General features: G+C 37.4%; 1 protein-coding gene across 1 annotated transcript; it reads right to left on the minus strand.

Annotated features, from left to right (window-relative positions):
• Positions 1 to 10535: 10535 nt before the first annotated feature.
• LOC133288176 (proteasome subunit beta type-7-B) lies at positions 10536 to 14947 on the minus strand. Its single transcript, XM_061485882.1, has 9 exons — positions 14810 to 14947; positions 14461 to 14623; positions 13266 to 13407; positions 13029 to 13125; positions 12877 to 12946; positions 12672 to 12776; positions 12254 to 12352; positions 12073 to 12160; positions 10536 to 11058 (listed from the first exon to the last, which is right to left on the minus strand). Exons 2-9 carry the CDS (start codon positions 14599 to 14601, stop codon positions 10985 to 10987), a joined length of 816 nt encoding a protein of 271 aa, XP_061341866.1. The 5' UTR covers positions 14602 to 14623; positions 14810 to 14947; the 3' UTR covers positions 10536 to 10984.
• Positions 14948 to 17696: the final 2749 nt, after the last annotated feature.

The following is a 17696-nucleotide window of genomic DNA, read 5'->3' on the forward strand; positions in this document are numbered from 1 at the left end:
TGATTAACCCCTATTATGCCTTCAAGAAACATAAAACAACTTAGACCTAATCCATTAAAATCCTTTATCTCTCCAAAATATCAAAGAATATATCCAAGCCTCCTTCTTTTCCCATTATATCTCACCATATTCCCCAATAGAACAATATATTACCGTAGAAATCCCACTATAATTCATTTCTGATTGGCAAAAACATGGTTATACCCATTTGCATATAGGTGTATTCTGTCTTGCTCTCTCATACCATGGCAGAAAAGGATTTCCTGTTGCAGCCATCAAATGTTTGAAATATTCCCATCAAAAGTTTGAACAAAAATGGTAAATTATCTTATGTCTTCAAGGAGCACAAACTCTGTTATTGGGATCTTTATGAGTGTGACTCAGACTATGATTGTTGGGAAGAAGTAGAAGACTATGAAGACCTGTCAAGGAAATCTAAAAAGAAGAAAAAGAAATCTTCTTATAGATTTCCCTACAGGTATCAGAAGGAATATTCTCCCAGACCACCTCCTACTGCTCCTCAAGCCTGTCACATGTTGCAACCCAATTTTGATAAAGATGATTTCCCTTCACTTGAAGAAATCATGTCCCAGAAAAATGTCAAGAGGACTCTATGGATAATGACTACCACAGTTTACTCAGATGAAAGTGTTAAATAGTTGTCTCCAGCAAAGCAAGTGTTGAATTGGCAGACTGACAATGTAGTTACTCAGAATAAGGTGCTTAGGAAGATTGAAGAAAAATTGGATTTAGTTGAAGTTAAGGTTGACCAGACATCCTTAAAGATTCAACAACTAGTAGGATCTTTAAAGGATCAAATAGACAGACTTCATGATGATTTGATGCTGATGATTCAGTAGAGATAGTATAATGCCGATTTCAACAAAAAGAGGCAGATTTAAGTAAGCTAAAGGTACAACTTACAAACATAGAAGCAGACTTGCAAAAGTAATCGAGTCTTTATGCTTCTGATCTTATGAGTCCTACTAAATCCTGTTGTCCTAGTCTCCTTTCAACTATACCAACATTTGGGAAAAGTATTCTTGATTTCGTATTATATACCAAACCTCATGTTCCAAAGCACACCATAGAAAAAGAAATAGCCACAAAACTTGTACAGATTTCCAAACAAAGAAAAACCAATATTTATCAGCCAACACTATCATCCTCATGTGCTAAAGATGAAGGTGAGACCCAAGAACCAACTGCCCAGCACATGATAAATCATAGAGTAGAATTCCTCCAGAGCCAAGCAGAAGAATCCATCCACAAGATATCTATTGTAGAAGAAACTCTGCACCAGCAACAGCCAACAGACTCTAAGCAAGAATCTTCCTCTAATGAATTTGAAGAATCTGATGAGGACCAGTTAGCAGACATTACAGATATCACGAAGATATACATAGGCACACAAGGAGAAACTTCTAGAGTCATGGAGAGTGATGATTAAAACTAAACTGTAGAAACACCCACAACTTCTTTTCCTGATAATCCCCCCAAAAAAGAAGTTATGATGGCAGACTGTGGTTCACCTTTGATGATATTCCTATATCAAAATGGAGAGATCAGATGCATAAAATGGCTGCTTACTTGGAGTTACAAAAGACAAAAATCAAGCCTATAGAAGATCATTAAGAAAGAATGAAAGAAATTCTACGAGAATTCTCATCACGTTTCACTGGCTCGCTCCAAGATTGGTTCACTAAACTTAGGGAATATAGGAAGTTATTGTTTGCCAACCTCCAAACCACAGAAACTGCACCCGACTTCATTTGTCTTGAGTTCCTAAGAGACCCAGGGTCAGCAGAATCTGAAGCACAAGTAGAGTTCTTCCAAATGAAATGTTGCTCATTAAACAGATATGATCTGAAGAAGCATTACCAGAAGATGGTGAAATGGTACCATATTATTGGAGGAATGGATGATTCCACCCTCAAGTACACATTCCTTCACTCTTTGCTTGAAAAGCTAGTCAAAGAACTCAAAGTCTTTGAAACCTCCAACGATTCGTGATTGAAGATCTAACTCTTGGAGGTATATATCAAAAGGAATTGACGGCTTTACACAGACTTTGCAGAACTATTTATCTTTTCAGAGAATTGCTGGACAAAAGAGCAGGAAGTAATTTAGCTAGAGCTTGCAAGAGACCAGATCTACATATTAAGTGTAAAGAAATCATATGTCAATGCAAGAATAAGAAGATCAAAAACTTCCTTGGAAAATTTAAGAAAAATAAGAAGCAAAAGGGAGAAAATAAATATAGATTTCTCAAAAAGAAGAAATTCAAGGGGAAGTCTACAGATAAATGCTACGTCTGTGGACAAAAGGCCATTTTGCAAAGAATTGCCCAAAGAAACCTCAAAAGTCAGCCAAGCTAATCTAACAATCTGGTAGATCACTCAGATTGACCTGTCAGACGAAGACATCGAGTCCCTCTTTTTCGAAGAAGAACAGGTTACTTTAGAGACTTAATTTGCATTTCAATACAGTGATTCAAAATCTAACCAGGATGATTCATATCTTTTCTATAACCCAAGACCCATGTCTTTCCATAAGTTGACACTCAACTCCCTCTGTAAAAGTCAAAGTCTTTCCTGAAAAATATTCAAAACCAACTTCAACAATAGCCTTCATAGACACAGGAGTTTTTCGTTTTATAATGAATCCAGCTCCACTGCCCAAAGAATATTGGGTTCCACACACTGTGAGTTTCAGAGCTGCAGATGAGAACATGTTCACTACAAAAAAGCCCATAAATATTCAATTCTTTCCAGAACGTACAGTGATGGCCAAATTCATTAGTTCAAACCTCCCAAGAAAAGATCTGTTGATCGGATTTGATGTCTACACAAAGTTAGAAAGGCTCCAACTAAGGGTGTAAATGGGCTGGGCTGGGCTGGGCTTTGGCCATCCTGGCCCAAGCCTACGTAAAAAAAAATCTAGCCTATCTGGCCTACTGGCCTATTAAAGGCTTTATTTGTAGGCCAAGCCCGACCCATTTTCAAAAATAAGAAAGCCTGACATGGCCTACAGGCCTTGTAGGCTTCCCACTATATATACTAAGCAAAAAAAAATAAATTGTATAGAGCAAAGAAAGTTTCATTCATCCCTGCACTAGTACTTCTCATAAGAAAAAGATGACAAACAAGAAAGAGTCAACATAATACCTCAGCTCTAGAATGTATATCATAGAGGAATAAAGTCAAAGAAATGAGAAAAATAAGAAAAATACAATTACTAGATGCTGAAATAAAGTCTACAAGAGAATGTCATTCATTTAAAAATCTTTAAACCACCATCAAGACAAGGGAAATAAGAGTATTATTGAAAGATCTTCATCAGTAACATCATAATCCAGCAAGGTACCCATTGCTCCATGGTATTAAGCTGCAACAGCATGTAAAATTTAGAGACATTAGACAAGTTTTTCTTTCATAAAATAAAATAGCACAAAAAGTAAGAGATATTGGTATTTAGTACTTTGTGTCTTTGCCACATAAAATAAATATTATTTTATTATTTTATTTTCATAAATTAAATAGGCCAGCCTACAAGGCTGTAGGCCGGGCTTGACAAAATTGGCCTATGGCCTATTTATTAAAAAAGCTTTTTTATAAGCCTAAGCCTACTCTACTTTTCTGAAAGGCCGAGCCTGGGCTGGGCTTAATGTAGGCCGGGCCGTAGGCTGGGCTGGGCCAGCCTGGCCCATTTACACCCCTAGCTCCAACTCCTCCCGAATGGAATAAAGTTCAAAATATTCTTCCAACCATATTCTGAAGTTCAGAATTTATATTTGTTAATGGATGCACCAGATTATTACAAGGATGTTACTCTCAAGTTACAATAAGTTTGTTCAGAATTCGATATTGACTTCAAACATCCAAACCCATTATGGAAGAATCCAAAGTTCTTTATCGCTTTGCCTTTCAAACTAAATGAAGATCTCAATCCTACCAAAGCAACTCATTCGGGAACGACTCCATCGAACTTAGCCTTAGCCCAAAAGGAGTGTGCAGACCTACTAACCCAAGGACTCATTGAGCCCACTAAATCCGAATGGGCTTGCCAAGCCTTCTATGTGGAAAAAAGATCAGGAATAGTCCGAGGGAAAAAGGGTTAGTAATTTATTATAGGCCTCTTAATCATTTTCTCAGAGATGATGAATTCCCACTTCCTAAAATACCCAGCCTGATTCTTCAGTTCAGTGAAGCCCACGTGTTCTTAAAATTTGACTTAAAGACAGCCTTTTGGCAATCAGGCATTAGACTAGAAGAAAGGTATAAGATGGCTTTTTGCATTCCAAATGCCCATTACCTATGGACTGTCATGCCATATGGATTAAAGACAACCCCTTCCATTTTTCAAAGAACAATGGCCTAGATCTTTCAACCCATCCTCCGTAGTGCACTCATCTATATTGTTGATATTTTATTATATTCAAAGACAAAGGAATCTCACAAAGATTTGTTGAACCAATTCATTGAGATTGTGAACAATCACAAAATCATGTTGTCAGAAAGAAAGGCACACGTGGCAAAAGATGAAATTGAATTTTTGGGATTGAATTTAAAAGGTGGAAAATATGTCCCCGAGCCACACATAGGACAATAATTAATGAAGTTTCCTGATGAGAACCTTACTGCTAAGAAACTTTACTCATTCCTCGGGGTTTGCAACTATGCCAGAGGCTTCATCCCAAAGTTTACTCAAATTACTTCACCTCTCATGCCATGTTGAAAAAGAATCCACTGTAGTGGTCTCAAAAGCAAATTGATAGAGTAAAAGAACTAAAACAACTTTGTCGGAATCTCTCCTCAGTCAAGATTTCCATTGATGGAAAGCGTATTCTACAAACCGATGCTAGTGATAGCTTCTAGGGAGCAATATTTTTTGGGGGGGGGGAGGAAGACAACAAGAAGCATGTATGTGGATATGCAAGTGGCAAGTTTTCAGAGGCTGAAAGATATTATTACTCCATGTATAAAGAGATCTTAGCCGTTAAATATGGAATTAAGAAATTTGAATTCCATCTTATCAATCAGCAGTGGTGATGGACAACTCATCCTTCCTGAGGATCATGGATTTCAAAGGAAAATTACTTCATACTCTTCAACTGCTCAAATTAAAAGATTGGATTAGCAGATATAAGTTCTCGGTGGAGCATATAAAAATAGATAAGAACTTGGTCCCTGACTTGCGCTCAAGACCATCAACCATCCACTTCCTTACTCACCAAAAGCCAATACCTTTAATATCCACCATGCAAACCTCTGACTTTGTCCTGTCTATCCCAAACCACTATTACCCTTCTAAAACTGAAGCAGCCAAAACCACTGAGGCACTACTGGTGAACCTCTTTGGGAACAATATTTTTGAATATAATTCAAAGATAATCAAAGCTCATGGCCTGGACAACTTCTTGACCCTTGACCTCATTCATTTTGAATACCCATACCATTTCTTTAGACTAAACCTTTCAAAATCCTTTAGCAATGACATCCGAAATTTCCTATGCATATGTGTAATTTATATTACATTACCATTGAAATTCCAATCCAAATTGTCTACAATAAGATGCTGAAAGAAGATCCTTTTCATGAATACATCTTTCTTTCCTTTCTCTACCAATTCCCTGGTAAAGAACTTTGGCTCTGTCATTTGGGAAAAGAATATAATTCCAAAAGGCCTAACCAAGTACTTGTCTTTTATCTTGATAAAAACTGAATTCGTTATGATGGATTTCATCATCCTACCACAATCTACTGTCAAAAAGGTCATCTCTTGGTTACTCTTTTGATCCTTTCAGACCAGGCTCTTTCATCAGAAACATTCAAAAGTGTCTTGTAGAGCTCAGTGGAGTGATCCCTAAAGCCCTTTGGCCTAAATAGGAAGATGACGCCCTATGGGAAGCTTTCCCTACCTAGTGCAGAGATCAATTTAGTGCAGACCTAGTAAAATACCAGGAAGAGCTTAATGAAGCACTGAAGATTTCCAATTCTAAATGAGAGTGTTATCAAGCAAATGATGCTAACAAAGATGAAGAACCTGTCCCATCCATATTTGAAGACTCTCAGGATCCTTATGATGAGAAGATTCCAAGTACCCCAATCATTGAAGAAAGTTTTGAAGAATATCTTCTAATGCTTGAACTTGAGAAAGAAGAAAAAAGAAGTAAAGAATCCGGTGAAAGAATGAACTTAGATGAACATAAGCCCATTATCAAAATGGGTTGGACTTGAGTTACTTAGTTGTGGGCCTAAGTAGTTTGTTAAGCCCAATATTAGTTTGTTGGTGTGTGGTGTTTGATGATATAAGCGCTTATGTAATAAAGTTTGTCCTGCAGTGTTTGTCTTGATGTACTTTTCTAGAATGTTGTATTACTTTTCTAAAGAATTGTATTATGGATGTGATGTAAGTGATGATGTAACGTTGTTTGGCTTGTTATGCTTTCTTGTCCTATAAATAGTTGACCTTATGGACTTGTAATGGCAAGAGTTTCCTACCTATCAATAAGAAGTGTGTTGTTCTCTAATGGCTTTCTAAAAATTCTATCTTCTCTTTCTTAGCCCTCTAGTTTAATCTATGATCATTTATTTACCATAGTCATACTGAGTATGCTCTGCACTCTAATAGATATGGATCTTGTGCATTAGAAAGGTTATGATATGAAAATTAATCTTTTACTACACAAGAAAGGTTATGATATGAAAATTGATCCTCTGCGACACAAGAAAGGTTATGACATGAAAATTGATACTCTGCTACAGACCTATGGTCATTATGTTCATGAGATGTGTCTGGAAAAATCTCCCATTAACATAGAAGAAAAGACTATGTGGGCAGTAGGCTATGATTTGCCTCTGTAAGTCCCAACTTTGCTTGTAAGTACTATGATGAATTTAACGGAGGCTCCAACAAGAATAGTCTCACTTTGTCATATTCTCATAGATATAGGGTGTGCATGACAACCTTCCCGGAATCATTTTTTTTTAAATTTCTGCTCCCGGGAACAGAAATGAATAGAAAACTCGTTTGGTAAAATCGATTTATTTTTTTGTTCCCGGGATGAACCGATTTAATTTTTATGCTGGGGAACAGAAAAAAGAATTCAAAAATTTCTGCTTTTTTGTTCCTTGACACAAAATGAGAAACATTTATCTTTCTCAATTACTTTCCACCACTACCATCATCACCACCACCCTCCCGACACGGCCATCGCTACCATCGTCGTACCACCACCACCACCTCCACGTCACCACCACCGTCATTACCACCACCACCATCATCGTAGCCACTTCCATCACCACTATGCCACCACTACTACCGTCGTCATCGCCATCACCACCACTGCCACCACGTTATCTCCATCACCATCGTCGCAGACACTGCTGTCACCACCACCACCTCCACTACCATCGCCGCCACCACCATTACCACCACCATCGTCACCACCACTACCATTATCATGCCACTGCCACCTCCACCACTACACCACTGCCACCACCACCACCATGTCATCATCACCACCATCATCGCAGTCACTGCTGTCACCACCACCACTACCGCCGCCGCCGCCACTATATCACCATTACCACCATTGTCGCTGCCATCACTACCATTATCACGCCACCGTCACCGTCACCACCACCATGTCGTCACCATCGCCACCACTATCGCCACCACCACCACCGTTGCGGCTACTGCTGTCACCACCACCATCACCACAACCATCACCTTCATCACTATTATCACCACCATTACCGCCACCATCATCACCACCATCGCCGCAACTACTACCGTCACCACAACCACACTACTACCACCACCATGCCACCATTACCACTATTGCCACCGCTATCATGCCATCACCACTAATGCCACCGCTACCACCACCATTCCATCACCTCCACCACCACCACCACCACCATGATACCACCGCTACCGCCACCACAATGTCACTACTACAACCACTACCGCCACCGCCACCACCACATTATATGAAAAAGAAAGTGATGATTCGAAAAAAAAATTGTGCTTAATAGGAATGATTTTTTATTCTACTATTTGTTGTGTTATCAAACACAATTCTCATTCTCAGAATACAAAAATAAAACATGTTTATCAAACACATTTTTTTTCCAGAAATAGTTCCAAGGCACATAAATAGAAAAGAATTTTTTTTTTCAGAAGCAGTGACATGGAATAGAATGGTTGTCATGCACACCCATAGTTATTCATAGACAATCCGACCAGCATTAGAATCAGAGAACATTAGTAGTGGTGAATAGAGCCGTCAAAATAGGCCAGCCCGTCCCATTAAGCCCTTGCTCGCGTGGACCAAGGCCGAAAAGCCCGCATATTAAACAGCCCACATAGACCAAAAAAATATATAATCCCACCAGTTAGGGCCAGCCAGCCCGCGGGCCAAAAATCAATTTAGATAAAAGTCTATTATAAAATCCACTTAATCACACACATATTCCACACTTCTCAGAAGCAACTGATGTAAGAATTATTAGCCTATTCTTTTATATTACTATAAAAATTACAAAATCTTATATTACTATAAGAATCATTAAATTTAAGTTAATTTTGAAATACATATATAATCAGAAAAATGTGATAATATCTTAGATTATTTTTTAAAAAAAGTAGTGAAAATTAACAATTCTGATGCAGCCCAATATCTTGGGCTGGATCACAAATGGATCCTTGTCACTTCAATTGTTTCCCTATTCTGAAGAGTGAAGACCTAAACAAAAAAAATCTAATTAACAGTGGCATAGGGTGTGCATGACAACCTTCCCGGAATCAATTCTTTTTTAATTTCTGTTCCCAGGAACAGAAATGGATAGGAAACTCGTTTGGTAAAACCAGTTTATTTTTTTGTTCCCGGGATGAACCAGTTTAATTTTTTGTGCTGGGGAACAGAAAAAAGAATCAGAAAATTTCTGTTTCTTTGTTTCCAGGCACAAAATGAGAAACACTTGTCTCTCTCAATCACTCTCCACCTCTACCATCATCACCACCACCACCACCACCATTATCTCGACACGAGTGTCGCCACCATCGTACCACTAGTGCCGTCGTCACCACCCCTCACCACCAGGATGCCACGCCATCATTACCATCACCATCACCTCCACCCATCACTACCATCATGCCAGCGTCACCACCACCACAACTACCACCGCCGCCACCACCACCACCACGACCACCATTATCACCATCACCGTCACCACCACCGCCATCAACCACCATCACCATCATCGCAACAACTGCTGTTACCGCCACCATCGCCATCACATGCCACCACCCCCATCGCCACCACTACCACCACCACGACGCCACCACTACCATTGCTGCAGCCACTATCGTCACCGTCGCCGCCGCCACCAACCACCACCACCATTGTCACAGCCATTATCGTCTCTATCACCACCATTACACTACCACCACCACTGTCACCTACCACCACCACCGCAGCCACTGCCACCACCACCACCATGATGCCTTCACAACCACCACCACCATGACACTGCTACCATTGTTGCCGCCACCAACCACCATACCCACCACCATTATCACAGCCACTGTCGTCACCTCCACCACCACTACCACCGTCGCCACCACCATTACCACCGCTATCGCTGCAACCACTGCCGTAACAACCACCACTACTATCTTCACCACGTCACTGCCACTACCACTACCGTACTGCTGTCGCCATCACCACCACAACCACACCATATGAAAAAGAAAGTGATGATCCGAAATTTTTTTATATTTAATAAGAATTATTTTTTATTATATTATTTGTTGTGTTATCAAATACAATTCTCATTCTCAGAATAAAAATAGAACTGTTATCAAACACATTTTTTTCTCAGAAACTGTTACTAGACACAGAAATAGAAAAGAATTGCTTTTTTTCAGAAACAGTGTCAGGGAATAGAATGGTTGTCATGCACACTAAACGATTATGCATTCAAATTTCACCACCGTCGCAATATCAATTTCAACTGCAAGCAGTGATAACGGAAACACGCAAAAACACATCAAAAGAAAGTAAGAAACTGTGCACGAATACGAAAAAGCGGAGGATCAAAGTTTCAAAGAGCTTGGATTGGACGCTCGCCTCATTCGTGCGTTACTCAAAATGGGAATAGAGAAACCCACTCCAATTCAACGCGTTGCGATTCCACTGATTCTTGAAGACAAGGATGTGGTGGCTCGAGCAAAAACGAGAGAAGAAGAAGAGATCGGAACAGCTAGGAAGAAAAAACACAAGAAAGAAAAATTGGGGATTTAAGGTTTAGACAAAAAAAAAAAAAAAAAAAAGGGTTGTCCGCGATTAATCCCACCCTAGCCCAAAAGAAATAAGGGTTGATGGGGCTAGGGTCAAAATAACCCTACTACAAGTGGGCTAAAAAAAAAGGGACTGAAAATTGGGGTTGTAAACCTGACCCGCGGGCTGAGGTTTATTTTGACAGCTCTAGTGGTGAAGGGTATCTATAATAGAAAATAACTAATTGTTAAGAAACAGCTGAGTGTAATAGTTATATTGCTACATATTGAACGGTCAACTAAAATCCAAATCAATGGGCTGTCCAAGATCTGCGAGCAATCCAGCACACCTTGTGCCACCTGAATTATCGGAAAGGAACCGACGTTTCTTAAATCCAATTCGGTGCTTCTACCATTCAATCAACGGAAATGGTGGCTCTACGGCTATTTGTCTTGCTAGCTATTTTTCTTCTTCTGTTTTTGCTACGTTAAGCATTTGGTAGCCAAAACTGGAAGCTGAGACGAAAACACATTCCAAATGACGAAATTTTAGGAAAATAACTAGCAAGAATCTAATGAAATGGAAATCATTTTAGGTAAATAAAAGCCAATGTTCTGGAAGAACAATTATAAAATATCACAAACATTGCACTAATCAAGTTTCAGACTCGAACACCAATTAATTTTCAAGTAATTGCTACTCTTCCATAGCATCTCCTTCAATCACTTCCACTTTCTCCTTCAAGGGGGTAATCTTTGTTAAGAGAACCTCTGTAGAGGAGATAAATATAAAATATTAGAGATCATATATCAATAATTTCAAATGTAACATACTATATACTGTTTTATCAGCAAGAAAAAAAGAAGAGCCCCGATAGGGAACACAGGCAGACACAGAAGAGGCAGACTATACATCAATGTCTGATTATCATCTCAAACCCTCAGAAGGAATTCTGCTTTATTTAAATAATGTCATGGATGTATATTATGTAGGCTAAATTATACAAGACTCTTAAACTAAGGGTTATGCACAATTTGCCTACTTTTACTTCTAATTGAAGCAATCAACCCCGAAAATTGTAAGATTGCGTAAGTCCCACCAATGAAATTGTGTATATGACATGCATTAAACTATGCATACACACTCTTAGCCTTGGGTATTGGGCCACCATTGTGAAAGGAACCAGATGAAATAACTGGGTATTTTATTAGATAAACCACATAAAGCCCTTCCAACACTGATATTTAGATTATATCAGTGCCAGAAATAGACAGACCTTCCTCCTTTCCTGCCTCCTCCTCAATTCTTATCTTATTTCCCTCTAAATGATTCCCTTACCTGCTCCTTTCCCAATCTGCCAGATTGTTACATTGCATATGCCCATAATGATTACCTATCACATTCTTTTCCCTACCCTCCACACATGCACCTAAATCCCTGCTCTACCTTTTCCTCTACTCCCTAATATATGCCGTGGTGATTGGGGAGAACATATTCTTCAATTGGAAAAATGTGCGCAAATGCACAGTTCCGTCAACTATTTAAACAGAATAGCAACAAGATATTATTTACACAGTTATATAAGTATGGGTAGATGACTGTTAGAATTGGAAGTACAAAGAGATACTTCACAACACCATATTCTCATGATCACCAAATTTCTCAGATCAGAAATACTATGTCATGCTAAAATGACAGCAAGATATTGATGCACATAGCTAAGCAAAGCAATATAGTGTCATTATGGTCTCAGGTGTAATAAACTAGCAAAGTTCGTAACAAACCAGTCTTTTTGGGGAAATCAAAGCCGTTTGGATTGACATATGTGCGAGGATTAGGCAGGAGGTGGTTCCTGAGATATTCCTTATGTCCCTGTGAAGCATTAATGATGAATTTGCACATAAATTAAAGTTAGACTCTTCCCCTCAAAGAATAACTTGTAGAATTGGGCTTCAAGCCACTAACCTTGGTTATCACACAAACATCAACATTACTTCCACTTCCCAAGTCATTAAATATACCGGCACATATCGCCTCAACAACTAGTTTTATTCCTTCATCTCTCTGCACCACATCAAAATGTTTGTAGCAAATTAAAATCTTAATCAAATTGCAACATTTAGTCATGCTAAAGTTACAAACACCACCAGTATCAACTATAACAAATATAATGAAATAATGTACATCTTTATATTTAGACCGGAAATGGACATATTAGTTTCATACCATCCCACTGAAAATATTATAAATAGAATATAATTAGAAAGAATATTGTCAAATGTATCGTCTAACATGTTTTAGCTGTGCCTTTCCTGATAATTATTCTAATAAACAGCTCTATTGAAAAGGGCATGATTTCTAAGCCTTAATATGCTTTACTTACACTCAAGCTTTCCTTGTATTTAGACTCAAAAACAGACATTGCAGCAAGTGAACCTGATCCCATTGTTGCAAATGGGAGGGTGTCAGTTGACCCATGTGGATAAATCTGCACAACAAGTCATCAAAAGTCATAAGAAATCGGACAATATGCATTCAAAACAAGGAAACTTGAGTAAAAATTACAAAATCTTGAGCAATGAACTAACAGTATGCAAATGAGGTCCAGTGATATCAACTCCACCAAGAACTAAAGCAGCTGAGACATAACCTTGGTAACTGTACAATAATGTAAGAGAGTCAGAATCAGAGGTTGATAAAGAGAGCAAATTCACTTGAGATGTAAGTTCTGAAACTCAACTTGAAAAGGTGTCTCTTAAGAAGGGTCAATGCTGTAACAACTCTTGATTCTCGACCAGTATGGTAGCGATGTAGTTGCAGCTGGGAGCTAACCATGTCTACAGTGAATAACAAACTTATCGTTTACAATGGTTTTATTATAATAACAAGAGGAAAAACTACACACCGGCCACCTGCAACTATTTATAAGGAATGAAATAAAAATGTGTAACAAGAAAGGTGCATTTATAAAGAATACCTGTCACTGCCTCTGTATCAGCAGCAGTGCCTGCTCCACAGCAATATATGTTGGGTGCCATATAATGAATTTTCTCACAGTTTTTATCAGCGACTATGGGTCCTTCAGTTGCCCTAGTATCTGCTCCAAGAATGACACCATCCTGAGGCAAATTTATTACGTCGAAAACTTCAACATTAGATTATACTATAAAAAAAACTTTAAAAAATAAAAATATTTAATCAACATATGCAGTTATATAAAACTTTATATGGAACAGTGACAGTGACATGTAAAGTCATTAAGAGCATAGATGACAAACAGTACAATTCCCAATATGTGAACAATTTTGTAAGACAGCAGTCCGTAGACAGAGGAACTTAGTTTCAAATTTATGATACAAAAAGTGGACATTAAACCTCAGCAATAAAATGAAAACCACAGCCTCAGTGTCTGCTCTCCAGCAAGATGAAGCAAAGCAGGTGAGAAAAATGCTCAGTGAACCAACTAAAGATCCACCATTGAGTTCAATATGATAAGCCTTTCTAGAAGTAGCCAGCTATTTATTACCATTTTTATAAATCAATGGACGAATTTCACGACTTGGTTAATCACCAATTGTTTCCAAAATCATTCCAGAAAAGAAAATCAATCCTTCATATGTTTAAGAATAAAATTCAACATTTTACTATAAGATAAGATAAGATAATCTCAACAAGCAAGCTTCAAAAGAAAGAGAGAAACAGAGAGGAAGAGTAGTCCAGCTTCAAAGATAGTAATCGAGTCCAACAAGCTGTAATGTAAGATTTTCAAAACAAAAAACTTGCGATATCCCGGGCCATTCTTGGCTTCCCAGGTTCTCCCCCTCTCTTTTGCATTCTTCTAGTTCTTGTTTAACAATTTTCAAATACAAAACAGAATTTACCCACACAAAGAAACCTCAGAATGCCAGAGCTAAATATCAGATATAATTCATTCTAGATTCCAATCTGAATGTGTCTGGATCCATCATTCCACGTGGACCCACTAATTAATTTTAACCACAAACTCATGATAAAGAAGCAAGGAAGCGAGTGAACCCTAAATACTTCAGAAAACCACATAAAAACACAACACACACATGAAACACAGGGATACATGTAACAGTAATCGAAGACCAGATAAAAAAAAATAAAAAAACAATGAATAAGGACACGCAATAGAAACAATTTCAAACCTGGAAAACTAAACCAACAATAGTCGTCCCAGTCTTCAAATAGGTAGGGGGCTTAAGACCCTTCTTTTCAAGCATCTCGTTTCTTCTGCAGAGATCAAAACTGAATCCACCCTTGGGAGGAAGATCAACTGACCTAGACATACTCGATATTCAAAATTGACACCTGAAACGACGTAACAACCAAAACAATAACCATCATCAGGCTTACTCTACCAAAAAAAAACATAAAATAACTGCACAAAACCCAACAAATACTCGCGAAAATGGGGAACCGCACCCCGCAACTTTAATTGTCATGCTCTGAAATTTTAGGGTTTAAAAACTGCGAGAGAGAAAGAGAGATGCTTACAAGGACAACGGAGCTGAAAAATTGGAAGATGGAGTCGATGGAAGAAGTTTCAACTTTCAATACAGCGATGAGTCCAGTGTGCGAGTGTGTCGTGTTAAGGAAGAAAAAGGGAGGAGTGTGTTATGGGCCAAATCGTTGTAGCCCAACCATTCAACTGTCAATACAGTTCATGGACTCGCTGTATCGTGTAGCGTACAGAGTATGGTTTGTTATGGGCCAAATCGCTGCAGCCCAACTCATATAATCTAATTGCCTAAATCTTAAATTTATGAAAAAAGTGTTTGTCCTTTCAAATGACGCAACTTATGTCATTTCACTTTCACAAAGAGATGAGAGTTGAGACCATGATACAACTTTATATATACAACTTATGTCATTTCACTTTCACTTTCACTTTTAAATGACATACCTTTATATATATTTTTTCACTCTCTCTCTTCCTTTATTTATCTCTTTCTCTTACTCAAAATGACACAACTTTACATCCTTTAAAATCAGGGGAAGGATATTGTGACAACCAAGTTGTGTTACTACCAAGTGACTACCAATCAATCTTACCGTTAGATCGATTATATTGATCCAACGGTTATATTTATTTTCATCTTTATATGGTCATGATTCCCCAAATTTAATACTTTATATTTATTTTCACCTTTGTGTGGTTATGATTCCCCAAATTTAATGCTTTCTCTCACTCAAAATGACACAACTTTACATCCTTTAAAATTAGGGGAAGGATATTGTGACAACCAAGTTGTGTTACTACCAAGTGACTACCAATCAATCTTACCGTTAGATCAATTATATGGATCCAACGGTTATATTTATTTCCATCTTTGTATGGTCATGATTCCCCAAATTTAATACTTTATATTTATTTTCACCTTTGTATGGTTATGATTTCTCATATTTAATGCTTTCACTTTAAATATGGGGAATCACGACCATACAAAGATGGAAATAAATATAACCATTGGATCAACATAATCGATCTAACAGTAAGATTGATTGGTAGTCACTTGGTAGTAACACAACTTGGTTGTCACAATATCTTTCCCCTTAAAATTATACACATTTTTTCCCTAAATTTATTATAGCCATGATGAAATGGTTTTCTTTTATTTTTAATTTTTTATTGATCCTGATGAGATTATATGTTGTAGAAGAGGAAGAAGAGCTTCAATTACTCGTTTAGTTGTGTTTTGATGAACTTTTTTAAAAAAAAAATCTTTTAAGTCATTTTATGCATTTAGATAACAATTTTTTTTTAAAAAAAAGAAGTTCAAATGGTACCTTTTTTTAAGCTTAAGTTTGCTTTCTCTTTTTAAAAAAGAAAAAACTAAAAGATAATACAAATTTTAAAAATACAAATTTAACATCAATCATATTTGTTTTTTTATCTCTCCTCGTACCATAATTAACAATTATTTTTGTGAGTAAAATCTTCCAACAACCTATCATTTTACAATCAAATATCTTTCACTATTCTAGGTGACATTCTTACAATATCAGGTGGGTTTTTCAAAATATAATTTGTGAATTTGGTTTTGTTTCATCTCTCTCATCAACACGAATTGCTATTTTTTATTCTTATCATTCTTACTTTCTACAAAAATAAAAAGAAATTATCTTATTTTTGTGACCCCCTTGATTCTCAATGAAAGGTATCTTACACTTCCATATTTGTTGTTTGGTCTTTTTGTAAAAAGACTAGAGTAATAATTACAATTCATTGAACTCGTGTTATTAATTTATTTTTATTTTTTATTTTAATGAATTTGTAACACACCATATAACCCATGAAACTTAGGGTTAGTTTTGGATTGGGCATAGTATATAAACACTCTTTTCTCCCTTGTGCCTAAAAGGGTTACAAACATCAGAAACAGACCAAAGAGGCAGACGTTCGTCATCTGAACGGTTGCCCACATGACTCCTTGATCCCCTTGAGTCATAGCCTGGAAGATCAACCGTAGAGCAGAATTGCGACCGTTCGTGGTGCGTTGCTGCAGATCGTGAGGCTTGAGGAGGAGAACTGAACGTGAGAATTTGTCACGCTCGTTGCTTCATTCCAGGTAATCAAAGCGGTGTTCTTCATTTCTCATCGCATCGGTACGATGCGCTTCCGCGTTTCTGATGATATACCTTCAATTATGTATTAATCATTATGGTATTTAGTGTGTAGCAAGAATAATCAAGAAATCAATAATAAAATTGCTTTACTTAATCACCTATACTTGTAACTTAAACAATTATTCTTCTTCAAAAAGGTGAGTTAACTTTTTCTTATCTTAAATATGGCATTAAACTTAACTTAAAGCATTCATACTATATATAGTTCAGACATTCACTTGTTTAATTCATTATTTCATGGCTCTACCATCATTTCTAATATTTTATTATGTTAAACCAAACATCTCAAATTTTCCAACAAGGTATAATATGAGACATTTGGTTAGGTATAGCTAGAGTTATACAACTCACAAAACAACTACTTAAAACTGAACTTTCAGAACGAAGGCAAAAACTTTTAAATAGAACCATGATTTTTTATCACTTTATCCATAAGGCCTAAAGATTTTATAAGGTTATAAATCTTTGAGATAGCTTTACATAGCTTTAAGGCTCACTAAATTTGGAGCTCTATAACTCAAGATATGCGTATTTTATTGCGCTATGTGTGAGTTTCCCAACTCTGCTCGCTGGGGTTCTCACTCTAGCCAACAAAGTCTTTGAGCAAGTTCAGATAATGACTTTTTCCCAATTCTGTTGGCTGAGATGCTCGCTGGAGCGAGCAAACCCAGAGGGTGACTTTTTCCCCAGTTCTCCTTGCTAAAGCGAGCAAAGCCAACGAACAAGCCTAGAATACTAAAAACAATAGCTCCTT

Source organism: Gastrolobium bilobum, unplaced genomic scaffold (assembly GCF_033153095.1).
Source record: "Gastrolobium bilobum isolate Gb01-03AN ecotype WA unplaced genomic scaffold, APGP_CSIRO_Gbil_v1 utg7961, whole genome shotgun sequence".
NCBI lineage: Eukaryota > Viridiplantae > Streptophyta > Magnoliopsida > Fabales > Fabaceae > Gastrolobium > Gastrolobium bilobum.